This window comes from Hippopotamus amphibius, chromosome 15, assembly GCF_030028045.1.
Source record: "Hippopotamus amphibius kiboko isolate mHipAmp2 chromosome 15, mHipAmp2.hap2, whole genome shotgun sequence".
Classification (NCBI taxonomy): domain Eukaryota; kingdom Metazoa; phylum Chordata; class Mammalia; order Artiodactyla; family Hippopotamidae; genus Hippopotamus; species Hippopotamus amphibius.
The window spans coordinates 3,615,235-3,636,479 of record NC_080200.1 but is presented as its reverse complement, the minus strand read 5'-3'; the positions used below and the strand labels follow the sequence as shown (position 1 = coordinate 3,636,479).

Sequence of the window (21,245 nt, the reverse complement as noted above, 5' to 3'; positions counted from 1 at the left end):
ACTGCCTGGTTTTGTAAATAAAGTTTTATTGACGCACAGCAACACCCCTTTACTGACATATCACCTGTAACTGTTTTGAGGCTACAACGGCAGCAACAGGCAGTTGTCACAAAGACACTGTGGTCCCTAAGACCGACAATATTTTACTATCTGGTCCTTTAAAGAAAAAAGTTTGCTGACTTCTGGCCAATGTGAATAAAAAGCAAAGCCAGACAAAAGGATACTAAGTACCACATTCATGGACATGTGTATATGTGCGCAAAAGCGGAGAACGGAATGAATGGGCCCCCAAGTGGAAACAGGAAGGAGAGAAATTGGATGGGAATGTGGACCTCAGCTGGGACGTTTTGTTTCTTTAAATGAAGGGAGGTGGGCAACCAGGCCCGTCTGCAGGTGGTCAGATTTATCCACCTGCAGCCCATGGCGTCCCATGGAAGCCGGGATGTTCCAGCCCTGTTACTTTCTCTGAGCCTCAGTTTTTTCGCCTCTAAAATGGGCACAGTCAAACCTACCAGGAACAGTTGTTTTATTTTTTTTATTTTTATTTTTTAAAAAATACTTATTCTTTTATTTTTGGGTGTGCTGGGTCTTCGTTGCAGCATGCAGGATCTTCAGTTGCAACATAGGGACGTCTTAGTTGAGGCGTGTATGCGGGATCTAGTTCCCCCATCAGAGATCTTACCTGAGCCCCCTGCATTGAGAGTGTGGAGTCTTATCCACTGGACCACCAGGGAAGTCCCAGGAACATTTGTTTTAAGACATAGGTCAGGACTTTCCTGGGGCTTGATCCTTGGTATGGGAGCTAAGATCTCACACGCTGCTAGGCCAAAAAAAAGGCATGAATCAGATGGCCACCAAGATATGTTTCGCTGGGAACAGGCAGCTAATGGACGCTCCAAAAATTGGTGATAGATGTGGGGGGGAAAGCCATGGGAAGTTGGGTTTAATGCCTTCTCCCCCTCCAGCTCGGGAGGCCCCAAAGGCAGGGACCACTTCTTCCCCCACCCCGACCCCGATGTATCCGCAGAGCCTAGACATGCCTGGCACACAGTAGGCGGTCAAGACAATTTCTCCCTCACGGGAGACAGGCATTGAGGCACTGCGGTGGGGGCCAGGGCGGGGTGGGGGGGCGTGGACTTAGCATCCAGATACCTTCCACTTTCATGTCGCTCCCAAGAACCTTTCAGTGAACTTTGGCCTGGAATCCATGCGCTGCTTGGGAGACCTAATGATAACATTCAGGGTGTCCGATCAATCGATGGGAAAAAACCCTCACATCTTTACTTTCACTGATGATAACTGATATTTACCATTTCTTCAATTATGAATGAAGGACTTGTGGCTTTGATTCCAATAGAAAACCACCCTCGTTATGGCTAAGACATCACCGTGGGGATTAGATCTTGTTAGTTAATATGATGAAACACATAGAGGTAGAACCCTAAGCTCTGTTTGTTTGTTTCAGTATAGCTCTATTTCAAAAGTCTTTTTGAAGTGATCATCTTGCAGGTATTTGAAAACAATTTTTTTATGGTGGTCAAATATACTAAACATAAAACTTACCTTTTAACCTTTTTGTTTGTTTTGTTTTGGCCACACTGTGCAGCCTGTGGGATCTTAGTTCCCTGACCAGGGGTCAAACCCACACCCCCTGCAGTGGAAGGCAGGGAAGTACTGCCTTCAGCCTTGTTTTATGTGCACAGCTCAGTGGCTTTAAGCACATTCACGTCGTTGTGCAACCATTCCCACCCTCCATCTCTAGGACTTTGTCATCGTCCCAAACTGAAACTCTGCCCCCACGAAACACAAGTCCCCCTCCCCTAGCTGGTGGCACCCACCACCTACTTTCTGTTTCTATGAATCTGACACCCCTGGGGACCTCCTGTGAGTGGAATCAGTGTTTTTCCTTCCCTCTCTGGCTTCTCTCACTGAGCACGTCTTCAAAGCTCATTCACGTGGCAGCCTGTGTCAGAATTTCCTTCCTTTCTAAGGTTGAGTAATATTCCATTGCGTGGGTGACCCCATTCATCCAAGGATGGATTACTAAGTTGTTTTTTTAAATAATTAATTAATTAATTAATTTTGTTTTATTTATTTTGGCTCATTGCATCTTTGTGGCTGTGTGAAGGCTTTTGCTAGTTGTGGTGAGTGGGGGCTACTCTTCGTTGTGGTGCACGGGCTTCTCACTGCGGTGGCTTCTCTTGTTGCAGAGCTCGGGCTCTAGGTGCTTGGGCTTCAAAAGTTGTGGCCTGTAGGCTCAGTAGTTGTGGCTTGAGGGCTGTAGAGAACAGGCTCAGTAGTTCTGGTGCCTGGGCTTAGTTACTCCGTAGCTGGAACCCATGTCCCCTGCAATGGCAGGTGGATTCTTAACCACTGTGCCAGCAGGGAAGCCCTCATTAAGTTTTTTAAAAAATATTTTAGTAAATATATTTCAACATAATGGAGTTCCTCGTAACCTCCTGTAATTGGGTTTGATGCATCTAACAAATGGCATTTAAAAAAATATGTATGTATTTATTTATTTGGTTGCACTGGGTCTTCGTTGCACCTCGCAGTCTCCTTAGTTGTGGCATTCGAACTCTTAGTTGCCTCAGGGATGGAACCCTGGCCCCCTGCATTGGGAGTGTGGAGTCTTAACCACTGTGGCACCAGGGAAGTCCCAAATGGGGACTTAAATTTTTTTTTAATTGAAGTATAGTATAGTATACTTTAATTAAGTATAGTATAGTTAATTATACTATAGCATAATATACTTAGTGTATATATAGTGTATAGTATAGTATATATATACTATATATACTATAGTATGTATATATGTATAGTTGATTTACAATGTTGTGTAAGTTTTGGGTTATTACAGGATATCGACATAGTTCCCCGTGCTATACACTCGGTCCTTGTTGATTATCTATATTATCTTCAGCAGTGTTAATCCCAAACTCCTGATCTATGATTTATCCCCTCCACTCCCTTCCCCTTTGGTAACCAGATTTGTTTTCTATAACAAATGGTATTTTGACAAGAGGTTCCAGCTGACAAAGGGGTCCAAAGGTATTATTTATGGCTTTGGTGGGCCCCTTCCTCCATTAAAAAAACAAAAATTACATTTTACAACAGCATCGGTATAGAGACATATACTCCAGGATGGATTACCTTCACTTTTTTTTCCTTTCTGATTTTAAAAGAAATGAAACCATTTTCGTGGGTCCCTACAAGTATGACGGGCCCTGAGCACCGTGGTTTAACTATGCCCCATAGATGTCCAGGAGCCCCCAAAAGTCAAGACCCCTGTGAATTTTATATTTTATTTTATATATATTAAAATTTTTTTGATTACTTTTTTTATTTTTTAGTTACAGGCTTTAATTAGTTCTGTTCTCTATGAATTTTAAAACGTCATGTTTGCAGCTTCGAGATATGCCATTTGGGGGAATTCCCTCGAGGCCCAGCGGTTAGGACTCTGCACTTTCATTGCGCAGGACCCAGGTTCAATCCCTGCTTGGGTAACTAAGATTCCCACAAGCGGCTGGGTGCAGCCAAAAAAACAAAAAAAAGATAAGCCATCTTGCTGTCCCTCTTCCAACCACGTGGGCGTCCCCACACCCCTCGGGTGGCCATGAGTCCCACCCCCCCACCCCTCACCCCCAATTATCCCATCTCCGCTGTTTGATGTTCGATTTCCTGGAAAACTTTAATTACTAATTGAGATGAACTAATTTAAATATTGTGGTTCTTTCTCCCTAGACTGTGGGCCCCCGAGGGCAGGGCATTTGTCACTCTTGATCCCCGTTGTGGACCCCAGCGTCCGGGCACCCCAGAGGGGCCCAAACGCGCCCTACGTGGCAGCCGGTGGAGCATCGAAGGATGTCGCGCGGGGCGTCTCGGGGACTTTCCCGGTTCCGCTGGAGAAGCGTGATCTCACCCCCTTCCTCCCCACCCCCGCCGGACGCGGAAGGGGCGGGCGGAGGCCGCGCGCCTGGGGCCACCGGCGCGCCCTCCGCGCTCTGCCACCCGCTGGCACTGCCGCCGGGCCGTCGGGCCACCCGCCCCAGCGCGGAGGACACGAGCGGCGCGGCCGAAGGGCTCCGCGATCCCTGGCAGGTGAGGAAGGGGCGAGGGCCGGCGGGGGACCCCCGTAGGTCTGCAGGGGGCCCTGCGTCCTGTGCCCCGCGCCCCTCTCCAGGGCTGCAGGCCAGCTGCCCCGCGCTGGGAACTTTGGACCTTTTCGCGCCGCGTGTTCAGTGCGCGTGCCCCCATCCCCCTCCCCAACGCTCCAGCTACCGTCCCTGGCCCAAGTCCCCCCCACCCCCCAACTCTTCCCCAGCACCCTGAATCCTCCCCAACAAGCCGTCTTACCCTCCAATACCCCTTTCCTCCTCCGCGTTTCCGATTTCTTCCCCAAACTGGGCGCACTCTCTGCCCCAGCCCCGGTTCCTCCTGCCCAGTGATCGCCACTGCCGCTTCCCCAGCTCCTGCAGGGCCCCCTAGTCCCCACTTTTTCCAGGGGCTTCCATGGTTCCCCTCCCACTGTGCGAGCGCGCTTCCCGCAGCGGGTCCCACCCATCAGCTGAGATGGGGCTCCAGGAATCTTCAACCCCGCCCTCCCCACCCCCTCCCGTGGGCTCCGGGGTTGGTTGGTTACCCGCCCAGGAGCCGCTCCAAGTCGCCCCAGGCCGCTGGCACTGCTCAGAGCCCAGCTGGCCCCAGGCCTTCTTCCCCGCACCTGCGTTTCTTCCTTCTCCTTGTGGCGGAGGCAGGGGTTTGGGAGAGGAGACACCACAGGGTGACCCAGGCAGGCTGGCGTCTGGGTTCCAGAGTTTGTGGGAGGGTTGGGGGGTGCCCCCGGCTCCAGAAGCTGCCTGGGCCTCTGTGGCCTCCTCCGAATAAGCGCCATTCATTCGTCCTTCAACAAACATTTACGGAGAATCTGCTGTGTGCCAAGAGACGCTGTTCCGTACACTGGGCACACAGTAGGGGCCAAATAGTGTCCTCATGGAGCCACAGGGAGCAAAAGTGTGCCAAAAGCAGAGCGCAGCTATCCAGTACCTTGGCCAGGCTTGAGGATTCCTCAGACCCAGGCATGGGAGGGGGACTGCACATAGTGGGTGCTCAGTGAATAAATGCAGGGCACCCTGCAGCGGGGCCGCCTGGTTTCAATTCCTGCCCCTTTACTTTCTCCCTTTGTGATCCCAGGCAAGTCACTCTACCTCTCTGTGCCTCCCTTTCCCACTGGTAAATAGGCAGTCAAAGTAGTCTTAACTCGCAGTGTGGTCCTTTGCTTTGCACAGTGCCTGGCACATAGTAGGTGCTCAATAAACACTTATTATTATTTTTTAATATTTATATATTTGGCTGCCTGGGTCTTAGATGCCACACACGGGATATTCGTTGCGGTGGGCGGGATCTTTAGCTGCAGCATGCGGGCTCTTAGTTGCAGCATGTAGGATCTAGTTCCCTGACCAGGGATGGAACCGGGGCCCCCTGCGTTGGGAGTGTGGAGTCCTAACCACTGGACCACCAGGGAAGTCCCAACACTTGTTTTTGTTTGTTTGTTTTTTAATATCTAGCTATCTGAAGACCTGTTCTGCCAGGTATTTTTGGTGTGTGTGGTATTTGTATAAGTTTATCTATTTATTGGCTATGTTGGATCTTCGTTGCTGCGAGCAGGGGCTACCCTTTGTTGCAGTGCAAAGGCTTCTCATTGCGGTGGCTTCCCTTGTTGTGGAGCACAGGCTCTAGGCACATGGGCTTCAGTACTTGCAGCACGTGGGCTCAGTAGTTGTGGCTGGTGGGCTTTCTTGCTCCGAGGCATGTAGGATCTTCTCGGACCAGGGATTGAACCCATGTCCCCTGCATTGACAGGCGGATTCTTACCTACTGGACCACCAGAGAAGTCCCACCACTTGTTGAATAAATGCCCCGTCAGTCTCCTACATGTTTTTCAGAGACAATCTGGCTATGTTTTGGCTTCCATGTCTCTTTGGAACATGTCTTAATTAGCCAAAAGGAGTGAGGTGTGTGCCTACTAAGTGCCAGTCCTGGTGGGAGCCGATTAGACTTTCTTCTTGGGAATGGAGGATTCAAGCAGGAAACATTTACTGGGTGCCTACTGTGTTCCAGGCACTGCTCTGTCCACTCAACGATTTATTCAGCCAATAAGTATTTATTTATTTATAAAGTATACTTATTTATGTATGTCAGTAAACCTACTGTGCACCGGTCTCTGGAGATACAGCTGTGAGCAAGACAGATGAACGTGAGCCGTGCTGACTCTGGTAGGAAGTGAAGCATAGTCCATAGAGTAGGTAGGTAAAATCCATGGTGACAGGTGGCCGGAAGTTGAAAGGAGGAAAATTAAACAGGGAGTGTGGGGGATGGGCTTGAGTTTTAAACAGGATGGTCAAGGTCAACCTTGGTGAGGAGGTGACGTTTGAGCAGAGCAGGCGAGGGAGTCAGTGGTGTGGGGATCTGCGGAAGGGTGTTCTAGGCTGCGGGAACAGCCAGTGCAAAGGCCCTGAGGCAGGCTCAAGCGTGGTGTGTTTAAGGAACAGTGTGGTGCGATTAGAGGAAGTGTTGGGGATGGGGGGGGGGAGAAGTGGGAGAGACTCAGGCCTAAAACAGTTTTTTTTTAAAATGCTTTTTTAAAAAAATTAATTAATTTATTATATTTATTTTGGCTGCACCGGGTCTTAGTTGCAGCATACATGTGGGATCTATTTCCCCAACCAGGGATGGAATCTGGGTTCCCTGCATTGGGTGCATGGAGTCTTACCCACTGGACCACCAGGGACGTCCCCCCTAAAATAATTCTTGATTTCTCCCTCCTGATCCCAAACGAGCTTCTTCCACGTCCTCCTCATCTCACGCATTCAGACCAAATGCCCAGGAGTCCTTCTTACCTCCTCCTGTTCCCTGTCCATGTCTCCAAATTATCCACAAATCCAGACACTGGATCTCCTTCCTGGAGATCACCGCCTGTTCCCTCCCAACCCCTGGCTCTTCTTCTCTCACCCCACCCCCACCCCCTGCCCGCAGTCTCTCCCCCCAGCAGTAGCCACAGGGCACCTGTGAGCACTTAAGTCAGGTCCCCTCCCAGCTCTGCATGCAGCCCTCCAGGGTGCCTTCCTCCCTGTGTTCCCTCCCTGCCCTCCCCTCCTCCCTCTCTCCTCCTTGCTCACTCCGCTCCAGCCACGAGGGCCTCCTCACTGTTCCTCCAACACACCAGGCCCAGTTCCACCCCAGGACATTTGCACGTGCTGTGCCCTCTGCCTGAAACTCTCTTCCTCCACATCTGCACCTGAGTTGCTCTCTCACCTCCTTCGGATCTCAGCTCCCAAGTCACTTCCTCCCAGAGGTCTTCCTTGATCTCCAGTCCTCGGCAGCCCTTCCCCCAGTCCTTGCCTCCCTCCCCCACCCTGGCTCATTTTCTTGATAAATTACTTAGCTTGAGAGGGCCAGAGAGTCTGCAGCAGCACCTATCATAGCTCTTGGCACACAGTAGGTGCTCAATTAATATTCACTCCATGCATGAAGAGACTGCCCAAGAGTGTCGACAGGAGAGGAGGCGGTGGGCAGGTTCCAGATATGGTGAACAAATAAAAAAGAAGAGGAAGAGAAAAAAGAAATTCTGCCAGTATTTATTTCTGATTCGTGTGCTTTCTTGTATTATTATTGTGAACTCTCGCTCAGGGCGAGGGCCAGTTTGCGAGGGCCAGTTTCCTGCTGGTTTTACACACAAAGAAACTGAGGCTGAGAAACAGGCCCCAGAAGCTGGCAGGTGGCAGAGCCGGGTCCCCCACCTCTGTGAGTTCTCTGCCACCCCCACCCCGCCTTCCCAGCACCCACTGTCAGGTGCGGAGTGGACTTTGCCCTGGAGGCCGTGGAAGGTGGGGCAGGATGAAAGAGCGGGTTTCTGGAAGGTTGGGGCGGCCACTCGGTAGGGCAGGTGGAGTGGACAGGGGAATATGCTGTTTCGGGGCTCAGGATGGCAGGCGGGGAGTTGGAGAAGAAACACGGTATGACTTTAGGCAATTTGCCAGGAGTGGGGGCTGATTCTTTTTTTTTTCTTTTCTAATATCTATTTATTTATTTGTCTGCACCGTTGGGGCATGTGGGATCTGGTTCCCTGACCAGGGATCGAACCCGGACCCCCTGCATTGGGAGCATGGAGTCTTATCCACTGGACCACCAGGGAAGCCCCTGCCTGGCTGATTCTGAGTCTGGCTGTCTGCTTTTCCACACGCCCAGCCCTGAGCCTCTGCTGCGGGGGCCTCCAGCTCCGGTACCTGCTGGGGGCAGATAGACGTCATGCACCCCAAGGCTCAGGGAGCACCCAGAGTGTGCCAGGCACTGCTCTGTCCATTTCTATGTAGATTAACTCATTTGACCTACTCAAGCCCTCGCAGGATGGGCTCATCCTTGTACCCAATCCACAGAGGAGGAGACTGAGGCATCAATGTGCTGGTGGCCTGTCCAAGGTCACAGCCTGGAAGCGGTTCGCCTGACATGTGAACCCCAGGGGCACGTTCCCACCAGCTGCTCTCTCTTGCCCTGGGTGTGACTCATTTTAGGTGGGTGTCCTGTAAAGGGTGCAGCTTTTGGCTCCCTGACAAGGGCAGCTGCCCCTCTGTTCTCGCTGACCGTCCGGATTCCAAGAGAACCCAGAGCACCAGAGTTTCACACAGCATCTCCTCTGTTCAACGTTGGCAGCTAATTCAGATTCGCTTCTCACACTGCTGCCGGTAGTGTAGTCAGGAGGTGGTGAAACTTTTTTTTCCTTTTAACATTTTATTGACATAGAACCTGAACTCAGGATAGGATACAGATCCCAAGTCCTGAACTTGAATTTTCAGAGTGAACAGTGCGTGAAACAGAACTTAATAACCAGCCGCACTTGCGCCCCGTCCTTCACATTTTATCAGCTGTGCCCTTTGTTCATTGAAAATTGGAGGGTGCATGTCACCACGTGACTGATTTTCTCTCTTTTTTTTAACTGGAGTATAGTTGCTTTACAATGTTGTGTCAGTTTCTGCTGTACAGCAAAGTGAGTCAGCTCTACGTATACATATATCCCCTCCTTTCTGGATTTCCTTCCTATTTAGGTCACCACAGAGCACTGAGTAGAGTTCCCTGTGCTATACAGTAGGTTCTCATTAGTTATCTATTTTTTTAAACTTTACTTATTTATTTTTTTTGGCCGTGACGTGAGGCATGCAGGATCTTAGTTCCCGGACCAGGGATGGAACCTGAGCCCCCTGCATTGGGAGCTCAGAGTCTTAACCACTGGACCACCAGGGAAGTCCTTAGTCATCTGTTTTATACACAGTAGTGTATATATGTCCGTTCCACTCTCCTAATTCATCTCACCACCCCTTCCCCGCTTGGTGTCCATACGTCTGTTCTCTACATCTGTGTCTCTATTTCTCCTTTGCAAATAGGTTCATCTGTACCATTTTTCTAGATTCCACATATATGTATTAATATATATTTGTCTCTCTCTTATTTCACTCTGTATGACAGCCTCTAGGCCCATCCATTTTTTAAAATTAATTTTTATTGGAGTCTAGTTGATTTACAATGTTATTAGTTTCTGCTGTACAGCAAAGTGAATCAGTTATACATATCCACATATCCACCCTTTTTTCAGATTCTATTCCCACATAGGTCATTACAGAGTACTGAGTAGAGTTCATTGTGAATTTTTCTTTTTTTTTTTAAATTAATTAATTGTTTTATCTTTGGCTGCGTTGGGTCTTCGTTGCTGCGCACGGGCTTTCTCTAGTTGTGGTGAACGGAGGCTACTCTTCATTGTAGTATGCAGGCTTCTCACTGCAGTGGCTTCTCTTGTTGTGGAGCATGGGCTCTAGGCGCGTGGGCTTCAGTAGTTGTGGCACACAGACTCAGTAGGTGTGGCACACGGGCTTAGTTGCTCCACGGCATGTGGGATCTTCCCAGACCAGGGAAGAACCCGTGTCCCCTGCATTGGCAAGCGGATTCTTAACCACTGCACCACCAGGGAAGTCTGATTTTTTTCTAAGTTCCTATACATACAGCTGTTGCCAGAAGTCGAGAGGTGGAAAGAATAGTTGATCCAAGGGTCATTGCTGTAGAGGCAGATATCTGATACTTGAAGTAATTTTGATATTTCAGTAAGTTTTGGCTGACTTGTGGTACCACCTGACTATAAGATCGTTGTCGTTTTTATCCCATTTTGTTGATAACAGCGAGCTCACGTCAGAGGTAGGAGAAACTATACACTTTGCCTTTAGATTACTGCTTACTTGTTCCTGCATTATAGCAACATCTTCTGTCTTTTGCTTTCCTCCAGGAGTACTCTGGCGGTGAGCTCATTTTACCGGATGTTTCAATTAAAACTAGATGTCTGTTTCTCGGGCCGTAGAACCAGAACCAGGTCCGTGTAAGCTGGAATCCCTGGCGATACACTTTGGAGACCACAGACCCAGGGTGTTCTAGAGCCAGGCAGCCTGGGTTCCAATCCAGCTATGCCCCTTACACACCCTTTCTCATACTCACTCCTCAAGATCTGGTGTGTTTCCTTTCACATCTCAATTCAGATGCTACATTTTTAACCATTTAAGTGAAATCTGATCCGACTAAAACAAAGTTGGATTTTATTGGGGGGGGGGGATTTTTTTTCACACTGCCCCAGTGTTTCCACTTTAATGACTTAAAAATGAATCAAATTTAAAACTTTTTCCCCTGTAGCTGTGGCTGCATTTCCAGTGCTCAGGAGCCACATGGGACTGGGGCTGCCACAGCAAAGTCCCACAGGCTGGGGGGCTTAAACATTAGACATTTATTCCCTCAGTCTGGAGGCTGGAAGTCCAAGATCAAGGTGTCAGCAGGGTTGGTTCCGCAGAGGCCTCTCTCCTTGGCTTGCAGATGGCCGTCTTCTCCCTGTGTTGTGTTGTCACATGGTCCTCCCTCTGTGGGTGTCAGTGTCCTAACCTCCTCTTCTTATAAGGACACCAGTCTTTCAGGATTAGGGCCCCACGCTTATGACCTCATTTTAACTTGATTGCCTCTGTAAAGACCCCCCCCATCTCTGGACTTCCTAGGTGGCTCAGTGGTTAAGAATCCACCTGCCAGTGCAAGGGACACGGGTTCGATCCCTGCCCCAGGAAGATCCCACATGCCGCGGAGCAACTAAGCTCGTGCGCCACAACTACGGAGCCTGCACTCTAGAGCCTGTGAGCCACAACTATTGAGCCCGTGTGCCACAACGACTGAAGCCCACGCACCTAGAGCAAGTGCTCCGCAACAAGAGAAGCCACCACAATGAGAAGCCCCCACACCACAATGAAGAGTAGCCCCCACTCTCCGCCACTAGAGAAAGCCCGTGTGCAGTAATGAAGACCCAACACAGCCAATAAATAAATAAGTAAATAAATTTATTAAAAAAAAAAAAAAAAGACCCCATCTCCAAATGTAGTCACATCCTGAGGTCCTGGGGGTTAGGATTTGAACATCTGAACTTGGGCGGGGTGGGGGAACCCAATTTGACCAATAACAGCCAGTTGTGCCACGTAATAATTATATGGCCTGGAGAGACAACCAGTTGGCTTTAGGGTTACAAACACTGGTGCCTTAGAGCTGTTCTGCCTGTCACTAGCTGTGCAATCTACGTTTGCCTCGCTATGGAATGGGAAAAAAAAATCATATGCCTGTTACATAGCTCACGTGTTAGCAAACTTTAAAAAAAAAATTTATTTATTTATTTATTTATTGGCTGCATTGGGTCTTTGTTGCTGCACATGGGCTTTCTCTAGATGCGGCGAGCAGGGGCTACTCTTCTTTGTGGTGTGGGGGCTCCTCATTGTGGTGGTGGCTTCTCTTGTTGCAGAGCACGGGCTCTAGGCACGTGGGCATCAGTAGTTGTGGCACATGGGCTCAATAGTTGTGGCTCACGGGCTCTAGAGTGCAGGCTCCGTAGTTGTGGCACACGGGCTTAGTTGCTCCGCGGCATGTGGGATCTTCCTGGGGCAGGGCTCCAACCTGTGTCCCCTGCATTGGCAGGCGGATTCTTAACCACTGAGCCACCTAGGAAGTCCCCAACCTTTTTTTTGGAAAGGACCAGAGAGTGAATGTTTTCAGCTTTATGGGCTACATGGTGTCTGTTGCAGCTACTCAGCTCTGCCATTGTGACCTGAAAGCAGGCACGGAGCCTGTGTAAATGAGTGAACGTGCCTGTGTTCCAAGAAAACTTTATTTACTAAAACAGCCTGTGGGCCATACTTTGTGACCCCTGTCCTAGGCAGTTGTGCGCAGTGTCACCAGGGCAGGCTTGACCAAAAATCTGAAGGAGGGTAGGGAGTGAGCTGTGGGGATACATGGGGAAAACGGTGTTCCAGGTGGAAGGAGCAGCCAGTGCAAAGGCCCTGAGGCAGGACTGTGCCTGGTGAGTTTGAAGGGTAGTGGGAAGGCCAGTGTCACAACTAAGAGATTATTATATATTACATTGTATATTATACATACATATACCCACTTTGTTGCCATATGTTGCCATATATTTGCTTTTGAAAAAAGCAAAAAAGCTTATGAAAAGAAAAAAGTAACTCGTCTCTACAGTAATATGTGGCATGTATTTAGTCTTTCTTTATGGAAAAATAATTCAGGAACTAAGGAGGCACTTGAGTGATAATTGTTTTCCTTCTTTTTAAATTGAGGGGGTTTTTTTCTTTTTTTTTTTAATTAATCAATTTATTTATTGGCTGCGTTGGGTCTTTGTTGCTGCACGCAGGCTTTCTCTAGTTGCAGCAAGCGGGGGCTACTCTGTTGTGGTGTGCGGGCTTCTCATTGCAGTGGCTTCTCTTGTTGTGGAGCATGGGCTCTAGGTGCGTGGGTTTCAGCAGGTGTGGCACATGGGCTCAGTAGTTGTGGCTCATGGGCTCTAGAGCGCAGGCTCAGTAGTTGTGGCACACAGGCTTAGTTGCTCCATGGCATCTGGGATCCTCCTGGACCAGGGCTCGAACCTGTGTCCCCTGCATTGGCAGGTGGATTTAGTTAAGAGTTCATTATTGAGTCTACAAATGAAACATGGAAATGTCAACCTTCAGTGTAGTGGATGGAATTTGTTTTGTTGCTTTGCTTTTGCCATATATTATAATATTATACTATATACAATTTGTATACCCACTGGACTGCCAGCTCCAAGAGGGAAGAGCATTGCTGTTCTTTTCTTCTCTCTGTCCTTATATGTTCAGTGGTGTCCAATACATTGCAGATGCTGGAAAATTGCTTCTTGAATGAGTGAGTGAATGCAGGAATTGCTATGTATGTATAAATTCTGCCTCTTCACTCACTTCCTTTATTATTTGCGACAAATATGTTTAGAGTTTTTACTCTGTGACTGCCACATTGGCTCCTCTTTTTTTTTTTTTAAGCTTACAAGTTCTCTTTAAAATACCTGAATCGATTGCTAACTTATCACAACTGAGCAGATTCCTGAAAATCTGCATTTCTGGCTTCTCTGGAAAAGTTAGCAGATGTGGTCCTGCTGAACCCATTTTCCTTCTCGGCAACACACGAGGCAAGACCACAGCATTTAGACAGGTTGAGGTGGTTCTAGGTTTTCAGGTAAGAGCCCAAGTGCCCCCATTTCCCCCCTCAAGCCCACAAGGCCCTGCACGACCAGCCCTGTCCCCTCCCTGCCCTCCCCTCCTCCCTCTCTCCCTCTCGCTCACTCTGCTGCAGCCACATGGGCCTCTTCCCTGTTCCTCCAACACGCAAGTCACGGTCCTGCCCCAGGGCCTTTGCACGGGCTGTTTTCCCTCTGCCCGGATCTCTCTGCCCTCAGATGTCCCCACTCTCTCCCCATGTTTACGTCCTGTTGAAATCTCTCTTCTCGTCAAGACCTTCCTAAACTACGTTGTTTAAAACTGCACCCCCCCACCCCCACCCACTCTTGGAATACATGACCCTCCTTCCCTCCTTGTGTCTCCATGGCATTTATGCCATGATATACCGTGAATTTCACTCATGTATCTGTTGATCATCCCCCCACCCCCCAACTAGGAAGTCAGTTCCATTTTGGGGTTTCTGCTATTTCCCCGGCCCAGTCAGCATTTCAACATGTCAGGCTGCTTCCATTTTCGAAACAGCCAGACAGACTCTGACCTCCTTGTGTCCTTCCCCTCCGGCACCGCCTCTCTCTCTCTCTCTCTCTCTCTCTCTCTCTCTCGGCCACTTCTCTTCTGCCCACTCCGCTTGGTCACATCTCCCTCGCACGCCCACCCTCTGACTCTGGCTCCCCTAAGGCTCTCTCTGCTCTGTGTCTGGTGTTCCTGGAAACACTGACCTTGGTCCTGGGCCACAGGACATCCGCTCAGAATGACTTTTTAAAAAAAATGCTGAGTCACTTACACAGTGATGTCTGTGATTTATCAGCAAAGGGGGTTGATGGATGAATCAGCTCTTGCCCTAGGCCAGGGATCCTCAGACGTCCGCGCCTGGCAACATCTGGGGCACTGTAGGGCGTGGAGCTGCAGCCCAGGCCCCCACCCACTCGATGCCAGGAGCACCTAACCCTGCAGTCGAGACAACCAGAAACATCCCCAGATGTCACCAAGTGTCCCCTGGGGGGACAGAGTTGCCCCTGGTGGAGATGCATTGTTCTTGCCTCTGGGGGTGGTCTCATTGTAGGCACCAGGGTGCAACAGGCTAAGGGGCAGAGAAAGTGTTCCCGGCTCCCTGGACTGGACGTGAGGCTGTGCTTTTTCCAAGCCTGCATGTGGCGTACCTTGAGAACCTGGGGACTTAAATTTGGGGGTTTGGGACACTCTTCATGGTGTCTCTGTTCTATGCCCTTGGGAAAGTCCTTCTCTCTGTACCTGTTCTTCCTTCCTTCCTTTCTTTTTTAAAATTTTTATTGGAGTATAGTTGCTTTACAATGTCGTGTTACTTTCTGCTCTATAGCAAAGTGAATTAGTTATACATATACATATATCCACTTTTTTAGATTCTTTTCCCATATAGGTCATTACAGAGTATTGAGTAGAGTTCCCTGTGCTCTACAGCAGGTCCTTATTAGTGATCTGTTTTATATACAGTAGTGTGTATATGTCAATCCCAATCTCCCAATTTATCCCTCCCCTCCTTTCCCCGCTGGTTACCCTAAGATTGTTTTCTACATCTGTAACTCTATTTCTGTTTTGTAAATAAATTCATTTGTACCACTGTTTAAGATTCCACATATAAGCGATATCATATGATATTTGTCCTTCTCTGTCTGACTTACTTCACTCAGTGTGATGATCTCTGGGTCCATCGATGTTGCTGCAGATGGCATTATTTCATTCTTTCTTATGGCTGAGTAATAGTGTATCTGTATACACACACACACCACATCTTTATCCATTGCTCTGTTGGTGGACATTTAGGTTGCTTCCATGTCTTGACTATTGTAAATAGTGCTGTTATGAACATTGGGGTGCATGTATCTTTTCGAATTATGGTTTTCTCCAGGTATATGCCCAGGAGTGGGATTGCTGGGTCATATGGTAGCTCTCTTTTTAGTTTTTCAAGGAACCTCCATACTGTTTTCCATAGTGGCTGCACCAATTTACATTCCCACCAACAGTGTAGGAGGGTTCCCTTTTCGCCACACCCTCTCCAGCATTTATTGTTTGTCGATTTTTTTGATGATGGCCATTCTGACCAGTGTGAGGTGATACCTCATTGTAGTTTTGATCTGCATTTCTCTAATAATTAATGATGTTCAGCATTTTTTCTTGTGCTTTTTGGCCATCCGTATGTTTTCTTTGGATAAATGTCTGTTTAGATCTTCTGCCCATTTTTTGATTTGATTTTTTTTTTATTATTGAGGTACAGAACTGTTTGTATATTTTGGAGATTAATCCCTTGTGGGTTGCTTCATTTGCAAATATTTTCTCCCATTCTGTGGGTTGTCTTTTTGCTTTGTTTATGGTTTCCTTTGCTGTGCAAAAGCTTTTGAGTTTAATTAGGTCCCATTTATTTTTGTTTTTATTTGCATTACTTTAGGAAGTGGATCAAAAAAGGTCTTGCTGTGATTTATGTCAAAGAGTGTTCTGCCTATATTTTCCTCTAAGAGTTTTATAGTGTCTGGCCTTACATTTAGGTCTTTAATCCATTTTGAGTTTATTATTGTGTATGTTGTTAGGAAATGTTCTAATTTCATTCTTTTACATGTAGCTGTCCAGTTTTCCCAGCACCACTTATGGAAGAGACTGTTTTTTCTCCATTGTATATTCTTGCCTCCTTCATCATAGATTAGTTGACCATAGGGGTGTGGGTTTATCACTGGACTTTCTGTCCTGTTCCATTGATCTATATTTCTGTTTTTGTGCTAGTACCATACTGTTTTGATGACCATAGCTTTGTAGTATAGTCTGAAGTCAGGGAGCCTGTTTCCTCCAGCTCCGTTTTTCTTTCCCAAGATTGCTTTGGCTATTCGGGGTCTTTTGTGTTTACATACAAATTGTAAAGTTTTTGTTCTAATTCTGTGAAAAATGTCATTGGTAATTTGATAGAGAATGCATTGAATCTGTAGACTGCTTTGGGTAGTATAGTCATTTTGATAATCTTGATTCTTCCAATCCAAGATCATGGTAATCTCTCCATCTGTTCATGTCATCTTTGATTTCTTTCATTAGTATCTTATAGTTTTCTGAGTACAAGTCTTTCGTCTCCTTAGGTAGATTTATTCCTAGGTATTTTATTCTTTTGTATGCAATCGTAAAAGGGATTGTTTCCTTAATTACTCTTTCTGATCTTTTGTTGTTAATGTATAGGAATGCAAGACATTTCTGTGTATTAATTTTGTATCCTGCAACTCTATCAGATTCATTGATGAGCTCTAGTAGTTTTCTGGTAGCATCTTTAGGATTTTCTGTGTATAGTATCATGTCCTCTGCAAACAGTGACCATTTTACTTCTTCTTTTACAGTTTGGACTCCTTTTATTTCTTTTTCTTCTCTGATTGCTGTGACTAGGACTTCCAAAACTATGTTGAATAAAAGTGGTGACAGTGGACCTCCCTCTGCCTGTTTTCTTATCAACAATATTGGAAGGAAATATTGCCTCATTCACTGATTGATTCATTTGACACGTGTTTGTTAGGTGCCTGATCTGTGGTTCCACAACCACTCACCCTCTGATGCCCATGGTGGTTGGGAGGCAGACAGAAGACATGTAGGGTTTAACACACAGGAAAAGGTCATCCAGTGGCCAATTCTGTTGTGGAGGGAAATGGAGAGGCAGACTGGGATGGAGAACCGAGGTGATCATGGAGGGCTCCCTGAAGTGGTGTCATTGTACCTGGGGGCTGAGGATGAGCTTCAGGTCACCCAGGCAAAGGTCTGGGGATAAGGTGCTCCAAGCAGAGGGAACAATGCATGCAAAGAGCCTGAGGTGGGAACCAGCTTGGTGTTTTTCAGGAAAGGGAGAGAAGAGGAAAGAGCCTCCGAAGGGCTTGGCAGCAGTGTTAGGCATAGAGCCAGCCCTCGGTCATAGTTAACTCATCATAGTAATAATGCGACCTGCATCAGTTAGCTGTTGCTGTGTAACAAATTACCCCAGAACTTTGTGGCTTCAAAACAACATTTATTATCTCATGTAGTTTCTGAACATCAGGAATCTGGTGGCAGATGAGCTGGGTGGTTCTGGCTCTAGGTCTCTAATGAGGTTGCAGTTAGGCTCTCTGCCAGGGCTGCCTCATCTGAAGGCTCAACTAGGGCTGGAGTCTGAGATTGGTGCCCCCATGTGGTTAGTGGTGGGAAGCCTCAGTTCCTCCCCTGGTGGGCCTTTCCAGAGGGCTGCTCACATCATGATTTACCCTCCCAACAGAGTGACAGAGAGAGGTGGCTAAGAAGGAAGCTAGTGTCTCTTATAACCTAATGTCACAAGTGACACCCCATCACTTCTGCCATATTCTGTCAGTCTCACAGAATTCTGGGGCAACATTGGAAGGACCACCCAAGGCTGTGAATACCAGGATGTGGGGTCACTGGGGGCCATCTAGGAGGCTGACCCTTCCTGAGTGACATGCATTGAGTGCCTGCTGGTTTCCAGACATCGGGCTCAGAACTTTCCATATGTTAACACAGCTTAGCTCCCTGAAACAATCCCATAAGTGGGCTTACTATCATCCTAATAGGCAGTATAGTCTGGTGGTTAGGCACATAGCCTCAGCCTCTAGAGCCAGACAGCTTGGGTTCAAATCCCAGCTCTGGGACTTCCCTGGTAGTCCAGTGGTTAGGACTCTGTGCTTCCACCGCAGGGGGCAGGGGTTCAGTTGCTGGTTGGGGAACTAAGATCTCGCATGCCTCATGGCCAAAACAAACAAACAAACAAATCCCAGACCTCTCACTGGCTGTGTGACTTGGGGCAAATGACTTCACTTCTCTGGCTCACTTTCTTTCTCTGTGAATGGGGAAAACAGTAGCGGCCACCTGCTGGGTGACACCAGGCAGGTGCCTCTGCTGTCCTCTTGCAGAGGAGGAAATGGAGGGTGGGGGAGATGAGAAGGCTTACTCAAGGTCACCTTGATAGGTCTGGTGGGTTTTGAAGGCACGGGGGTGGGGGTTGTCTGGGCCGCCTCCCAGAGCCCCCCTTTCTGGTGATAACCATGTCTTTCTGCTTCACAGGTCAGCTCTGCAGCCACCAGGGGACCTGGTACCCGTGAGCGGGTAGGGACACCGGGCCTGCAGTGCAGGGGGGCGGGGGTGTACGGAACATGACTCCATCACCCAGTGCTTCTCCCGCCTCCGGAGGCCACCACCCCCCACAGCCATGGCCAGCACAGGCCCCTCGCTCTCTGGCGCCTTTGACATTCTAGGCGCGGTGAGCCAGGACAAGCTCTTGCATCTTAAGCACAAGCTGAAGACCCTGCGGCCAAGCTGCCGGGGAGTGGACCTCCTGCACGCCATGGTGCTCCTAAAGCTTGGCCAGGAGACCGAGGCCAGGATCTCCCTGGAGGCGCTGAAGGCAGACGCTGTGGCGAAGCTGGTGGCCCGCCAGTGGGCTGGTGTGGACAGCACCGAGGCCCCAGAGGAGCCCCCAGACGTGTCCTGGGCGGTTGCCAGGGTGTACCACCTTCTTGCCGAGGAGAAGCTGTGTCCAGCGTCTATGCGGGAGGAGGCCTACCGGGCAGCCGTCCGTGCTTTCAGCTCCAGGGACGACCCCCAGCTCGGGGAACTCCAGGAAGAGGCCCGGAACCGCTGCGGGTGGGATGTCCTTGGGGACCTGGGGGGCATGCAAACCCTCCACTCCGATCTGGGCCGCCTCCCGCCACCCTCTGCCTCGACCTCCGGGACCCGCAGTGATCCGAGGCCCATCGAGGACCTTTCGGGCTGGAGCAGAGGGCGTTCCCTGAGATCCACCGGCAGCCCCGCCTCTCTGGGCAGCAACTTGGAAATTAGCCAGTCGCCCACCATGGCCCTCCTCACCCGTCACCACAGCCCCCACGGGCCCAGCAAGCTGTGTGACAGGCCCCAGGCTGGCCCGGTGCCCGAGCCTGCCCCTGCGGGCTGCCAGGAGCCCGAAGAGATGAGCTGGCCCCCATCGGTGGACGCTCCCAGCCCCCTGGTGAGGCCGGACAGCCCAGCCCCCAGGCCTCCCGAGGTGGCCGCAGGTGCATGCCCCCCCAGCCTGCACGACCCCCCGGAAGCTCCGAAAACCAGCACCCACTACCCGGTGGAGTGCACGGATGTGCCGGCAGCTCCCCAGTCTCTCCCCTCGCCTTCTAGAAACGCCAGCCCTGTCACAGATCAGACGCCAATCCAACTTTCAGAGGAAGACACCACTTACCCGCCAGCTCAGCCAGGCCCATCGACTCCACCGGCCCCTCAAACTCCGCCGGCCCCCCAAACTCCGCCTCCCTTTTCGTCTCCATCGACCCCTCCTAAGGCTCACCCGACTGTCTCGAGCCCGGGGCCCCCTCCTCCTGAGCTGGAGTCGTCGGAGCAGAAATTCTATAACTTCGTGGTGCTGCACGCGCGCGCGGACGAGCACATCGCGCTGCGCGTGCGCGAGAGGCTGGAGGCCCTGGGCGTGCGCGACGGTGCCACCTTCTGCGAGGATTTCCAGGTGCCCGGGCGCGGCGAGCTGCACTGCCTGCAGGATGCCTTGGACCACTCGGCCTTCACCATCCTGCTGCTCACCTCCAACTTCGACTGCCGGCTGAGCCAGCACCAGGCGAACCAGTCTCTGATGAACAGCCTCACGCGCCGCGGGTGGCAGGACTGCGTGATCCCCTTCCTGCCCCTGGAGAGTTCCGCGGACCAGCTCAGCCCCAGCACGTCCAGCCTGCTCACCGGCCTGGTGTGGCTGGACGAGCACTCCCCGGTCTTCGCCAGGAGGGTGGCCAACACCTTCAAGCCCCAGAAACTGCGGGCCCGCAAGGCCAAGTGGAAAAAGGAACAGGATGCCCGCGCCCTGCGGGAGCAGAGCCAACACCTGGAGGATGAGGGCCAGCAGGCAGCGACGTGGAATGCGTTGTACTCGTCTTACGTCCAGAGCTACCTGTCCTACCAGGAGCAGATGGAGAAGCTCCAGGTAGCTTTCGGAAGCTACATGCCATTTGGGACTCAGCTGCCTTCTGCGCCTCAGGTGCCCTTTGGGGGACAGGGACCCCTGGGAGCCCCGCCACCACCCTTTCCCACCTGGCCAGGCCATCAGCCGCCGTCCCTGCCTCCTTGGCTGGCGGGCACACCCCCACCGGCCTTCCCGCAGACCCCGGCCTTCCCGCAGACCCCGGCCTTCCCACAGCCTCCGGCCTTCCTACAGCCCCCGGCCTTCCTACAGCCCCCAGCCTTCCCGCCGGCCTCACCTGCGCACTCTCAGAGTGCTGGGCTACAGCCCCTCGTCATACACCATGCACAGATGGTACAACTGGGAGTCAACAACCACATGTGGAACCAGAGACGGACCCAGGCGCCTGAGGACGAGACGCCAGAAACGGAATGACTAAGTGACTGGACCTGATGTCCTCGGCCTTGATCCCCCATCTCCAGGGGGCAGTGGAACATGGGGTCGTTTGCTACCTTCAGGACACTGCCGGGGACCTGTGCGGGTCTCAGGAAATAGGGCAGAATTGGCCCCGTGACTTTCTGGCCCTCGAGGTAGCCAGAATTGGATGTGTTTACAGATTCTTCCACAATCGCTCCCTCTCTCTGGACGGTGGTGGTGGGGACTGGACTGGAGGTATGCGTACGGTGTTTTAACTGTAATAAATATTTATTGAATGT

At 50.2% G+C, this 21,245-nt stretch overlaps 1 protein-coding gene across 1 annotated transcript; it reads left to right on the top strand.

The window, feature by feature from the left end:
* Nucleotides 1-3,953: 3,953 nt before the first annotated feature.
* On the top strand, nucleotides 3,954-21,213 carry TICAM1 (TIR domain containing adaptor molecule 1). The gene is made up of 2 exons (XM_057710443.1): nucleotides 3,954-4,101; nucleotides 18,645-21,213. The coding sequence occupies exon 2, from the start codon at nucleotides 18,790-18,792 to the stop codon at nucleotides 20,962-20,964; it is 2,175 nt and encodes a 724-aa protein (XP_057566426.1). The 5' UTR covers nucleotides 3,954-4,101; nucleotides 18,645-18,789; the 3' UTR covers nucleotides 20,965-21,213.
* Nucleotides 21,214-21,245: the final 32 nt, after the last annotated feature.

Excerpts from the sequence above, each read along its gene's own strand:
- TICAM1 (XM_057710443.1), top strand. The coding sequence starts at position 18,790 with ATGGCCAGCACAGGCCCCTCGCTCTCTGGCGCCTTTGACATTCTAGGC.